The sequence below is a fragment of the Arachis ipaensis genome, chromosome B6 (genome assembly GCF_059453495.1).
Source record: "Arachis ipaensis isolate K30076 ecotype BB chromosome B6, ASM5945349v1, whole genome shotgun sequence".
Lineage (NCBI taxonomy): Eukaryota > Viridiplantae > Streptophyta > Magnoliopsida > Fabales > Fabaceae > Arachis > Arachis ipaensis.
Window position 1 is genome coordinate 146,952,746 of NC_142441.1, and position 5,298 is coordinate 146,958,043.

The following is a 5,298-nucleotide window of genomic DNA, read 5'->3' on the forward strand; positions in this document are numbered from 1 at the left end:
GGTAGACACCTTTGTGCACTAATAAACATAACCTTTTCCTATTGAAACATGACTACTAATCTACTATGTCAAATTTAAATTAAAAATAGCGCTTAATTAGAATGACAAACTAGATATCTACGTATCTAGTAACCGGGAAATAAAAATAAAAATGATGACAACGATTTGTTACTTTTTTATTTCAATTTAAATTTTCATATACTATATATAATTATAAATACACACACGAGGCAGTGGTCAACTTTATCTGTCCGTTTCTAAAATCTAAAGCCAAATAAAGATTTACTTCTAGTTCTTATACAGTCTCTCACTTATTACTTGTCATGAAACATTGAAACATTTCCTTCGTTGTCTGGGTAACTGTTTGTGCCTGTTTTTTTTTTAAAAAAAAAAAAAAAAACCACAGCCACTGGACAGTTAAACGTATAGGTAATTAATGTTGTTAAACTGGTTTAATTTTTGCTTAATTTGATGTTCCGATCCATTGATATATTGACTTGATTTGTTTCATTTAAGAAATCCAACAATAGGCTAATTTTTTTTATATTGATTAAATATATGTGTAATATATTATTATTGGAAGATTAGGTGTTTTTTTTATATGGTGTTTTATTCAAATTGGACGGTCCGATTTGTTTGAAGAGAAAAATAAACTACAAATCGAAGGGTCCGATTTGTTTGGAAAAAAAATAAACTACAAATCGAAAGGTCCGATTTATTTGGAAAAAAAATAAACTACAAATCGGAGGGTCCGTTTTGTATTTTTTATTTTTTTTATTTTTTAAAATAAAAATCGGACGGTCCGATTTTAACATTAAAAATTTTTTTATTTTCGAAATTACAAATCAGACCGTCCGATTTGTGATTATTTGTTTAAAAAAAAAAATAAAACAAACAAATCGATGCATCCAATTTATACATCTCATACCAATGTGAAACACACCTCTGCTCACAGCTTCTTGTTATACACTTCTCTCTCTCATATAAAAAATAATAAGCGCCAACAATACCTGGGCAGTGGCAAGTGTGGATTGGACAGTACCTGGAATTTTTATTTTCTTGATACGATTCTTTTACCACTTCCAAAAATAAAACTTTTTTTAACGGTGTTTTTTTTAAACAATTCAATTAGGTATCTTTTAAAAATGATACAATATTCATATTTTTATTACAATAATTTAAAAAAAATTAAAATAAAGAGGTCTGCTACACATACAAGTCTTTTTGACTTATAAATTGGCACAAGTCCAACAAAACACACGTCCCACATTCAAAAGTAAATAAATGCACGTTATTCAACCAGTTCCTGTTTCCAAAGCGTGCTACTCACCATGCATTATGAACGACTCTTCTTCTTCTTTCTCCATGAAAACAAGTTTCTTGCCAAATTTGAAGATAATGGAACTTCAGAAATATACCCAAACGATTACAGAAATGCACCCAAACGATTACAGAAATACACCCAAACGATTATATAAATACACCCAAAGATTACAGAAATACACCCAAAGGATTATAAAACTACACCCAAAGGATTTAAGAAATACATCCAAAATTCGTTGAAGTACACCTTATGCATAATTCAGAACTCTTTCTCTTTCTCCTCCTCATCTTCTGCTACTTCTTTTTCTTCAAAAACGATTTCAGAGCTTGATATCAAAAAACAATGGAAATCGAGAATAACGAAGAAAGAAAACAGAGAGAAAAGCACGTAAATAAAGAAGGAGAAAGAGAAGGCAAGAAACGAAAGAAAAGAAGAAAAAGAAGAGGAAGAGGAAGAAGAACGTGTAGCAAGAAGAAGAAGAAGGTGCAGGGAAAACGTACAGTAACGGTTCGAAGCGCGTTAATATAAATGACTTATAAAGACTTGTATAAAAAAACGCTTGTATGTGGAGAATTATTATAAAATAAACACATCTAAAAATTATGAATAGATTTATTATTTTTTTAAATTAAATACACATTTAAAATACAATCTAAATAAAACTAAAATTTAAAATTTAAATTTTAAATTTCTGTTTCAGATTTAATATATTTAATTATTATTATATTATAATTTAAATACATATCTAAAAATAAAATTATTTAAAATTCAAAATTTTAATTTTAAAATTATAAAATAAACTTTAAACCATCTAATTATTAACTAAACCTGTACAAAACACTCAAAGAAGTCATCCTCGGGGCACATGAAAAACCTCAGAAGCGCACATCGAGAAGTCATCCTCCGCCGTCGTTCATCCGCGCCACCTTCTTCTTCCGCGCTCATTCTCGACGCTGCCTTCCTCCTTCTCAGTGCTCATTCACAATGCCACATTCCCCTTCGTTAACACTCATCTTCGTCGCCGCCTTCCTCCTCCTCGTTCACCGTTCATTTTTTTATTGTTAACTTTATAATTTTAGATGTGTTACAACTGTTTTTTAATGTTTAAATTTAAATTTTAGATTTATGATTTTGGATGTGTTTCAAAAATATTTTCTGTATAATTTTAGATTTATAACTTCATAATTTTAGATGTGTTACAATTATTTTTTAATATTTAAATTTAAATTTTAGATTTATGATTTTGGATGTGTTTTAAAAATATTTTTTGTATAACTTAAAATTTTAGATGTGTTACAATTAAAAAAAAGCTACAATTAAAAATATTTTAGTTTGTGTATATAATTATATTCGACCATTCATCAATATAAAGTCGTAAGACAGATCCTGCATTTTATCATCAAAGATACAGTAAGTAAGGGATTAATTTTTTTCTAAATGTACTGATTTTGAATTTTTTTTTTCTGCAGATACAAATTGGAATATTGTAGCAAAATAGAAGAAAGAAGAAAAATGTGTTAAAGAAAGAACAAACGTAAAAGAAGAAAATAATAACTAACTATGAAGTGGGTAGGAAGTTAAAGAAATTTTAATTTTTAAAATTTAAATTAATTTTAATTATAAATGTGTATCCTACAAAATAGGAATATGTTTTAATTAAAAGATAATTAAATAATATTAAAGATTGACCAAAGGCTGAATTTTGTTGTACAAGTAGCATTTTCTTTTTCTAAAATGTGGATTATTGGGGTGTTATTCTCAAATGTGAAACCGTTTAATTAGAGAAGTAGAAATCAGACCGTCCGATTTATTAGAGGTACATAAATTGGATCGTCCAATTTCTAGAGGTACACAAATGGGATCGTCCAATTTGTGAGAGGTACACAAATCGGACCATCCAATTTATGTTAAAAAAATTAAAAATCCTCCGATTTGTGTACTTTTCACAATTTTAAAAAATACCAAAAATTATAATATTAAGATATATCACTACTTTTGCTTCCATAAAAAAAAATAGCCCCAAAAATATCCATATATACAACTCTTTTATTCATTAAAATTAATAATAGATAAAATTAACTTAAAGAACTCTACTAATTAATCTAGAATCATGACTGGTCCTAAACTAAAGATCAATGAACATTTAGGGTTACACTAAGTAATACTTTTGTTTTTAATATTATCAAAATTGTAAATTTAGGTATAGAAAATAAAACTAATTTTAAGGGCAATTCACTTAATTAAATCGTTTCAACCTCAATATTACGTAAATACATTGTTTCCAAATCCAATATGTAATTGCATTGTTTCACGTATCTATATAAATCGCTACTGGCAGTAGCGGTTTACAAGTGTATAGAAACCGCTACAACCAGCCGCGGTTTACATGTAATAGGGCTAAGTCATAAACCGCTGCTGCCAGCAGCGGTTTATGTGTGTGCGTGTGTGCTAGTAAACCGCTAGAGCCTATAGCGATTTACGTTGAGGATGATGAATGGGGCTGCCTATATAAACCATGGAGGGGCCAAATGTGGAGAGGTAGAGTGTTATTCACAAATGGAGAGGGATGATAGTTTTGTGGCTCTGGTTCACTGCTCTGGAAAAATTCAAAAGAGCAAAAGGCATGGTGTGAAATTCACAGATAGAGAACCGCTTAATATTTTTATCAGATCGTCGATTATATTGGCAGAGATTAAGCTAAGCATATTACGGAAGTTCGGTACCTGTAGGACGAAGTGGGTAAAAAAATTATTTTACAAGATTCAAATAGCCGTTGTTTCAACTGGTGTGAGATATGAGACCTTCATGATAGGGTCGGATGAAGACCTGCAGGTCTTGTTTCACTGCAGGCGTAGTTTTCCGGAGGTGAGGGTACCTGAGCTGCTTGCGAAGTTGGAAGATGGTGTGGATAGCTCTGGGGCATCGGCACCGAATCCTCAGTCGACCACAGTCGGTGGTGCCTCGACATCGATGCCTGTGATAGCAGCGGCAGTTCCGATTCCTGAGCCCGAACATGCTGGGGCTGTTCATGCATATGTGGCTCCTGTTGTGCCTGATTTTGAATTTGATGCCGGTCCAGATCGAGTTGAGAATGCACTGTGTGACAATGATTCGGATGAGGAGCCGGTCAATATTGGTGGGGACAGTGATGATGATATTCCAAGAGGTACACATACAACCCATTGAGGTTCCGATTCTAGAATACAAGAGTACCCTCCCCACTTCTCTTCTTTGAACTTGGAAGCCATCGGCCAACACCAGAATGTAGATGCAACATTCGATGGGCAGGGGATGCATGATGGGACACCTATGACTGAATTTCAGATTGGCCAATCGTTCCAGAGTAAGGAGGAAGTTGTGCTGAGCGTAAAAGATTACAGTATTCGGCGTGGAGTTGAGTACAAGGTTATGGAGTCAGACAATCTGAAATACCAAGGGAGATGCAAGGAGTTTGATAACGGGTGCACGTGGTTGATTCGGATAGTCGTGCGGAAAAGGAAGAGCACATGGGAAGTTAGGAGGTACAACGGACCACACACGTGTATGGCCACATCCACATCCATATCGAGCGATCACAAGTAGCTGATGCGTCGGTGTCGATTAAGGTATTGCAAGAGGCAACGGAGGCGACATATGGATTCAGGCCTAGTTATTGGAAGGTGTGGTTGGCGAAACAGAAGGCAGTATCGCAAATATATGGCGATTGGGAGGAGTCGTATGCGGATCTGCCTCGATGGATCCTTGGGGTCACATGCACCATGGAAGGTTCCGTTGCTCTGCTGAAGACCTCCCCGGTTAGAGTGGGTGACCAAGTTGATGAAGATAGAGTCTAATTTTATCGCATGTTTTGGACATTTCCTCCATGTATTGAGGCATTCCGCCACTGTAAGCCGCTCGTAAGCATCGACGGAACACACCTCTATGGCAAGTATGGCGGGACATTGTTGTTGGCGATCGCTCATGATGGTAACTCG

At 33.9% G+C, this 5,298-nt stretch overlaps 1 protein-coding gene across 1 annotated transcript; it reads left to right on the forward strand.

Annotated features, from left to right (window-relative positions):
* The first annotated feature begins 3,880 nt into the window (after positions 1-3,880).
* Positions 3,881-4,906, forward strand: LOC107647662 (uncharacterized). The gene is made up of 2 exons (XM_016351719.1): positions 3,881-4,490; positions 4,569-4,906. Exons 1-2 carry the CDS (start codon positions 3,881-3,883, stop codon positions 4,904-4,906), a joined length of 948 nt encoding a protein of 315 aa, XP_016207205.1.
* Positions 4,907-5,298: the final 392 nt, after the last annotated feature.

What these genes read in the sequence shown, in the direction of transcription:
- LOC107647662 (XM_016351719.1), top strand. Translation starts at nt 3,881, where the DNA reads ATGGAGAGGGATGATAGTTTTGTGGCTCTGGTTCACTGCTCTGGAAAA. An exon ending in TGATGATGATATTCCAAGAG is followed by an intron (nt 4,491 to 4,568) that starts GTACACATACAA and finishes TGAACTTGGAAG; the next exon opens with CCATCGGCCAACACCAGAAT.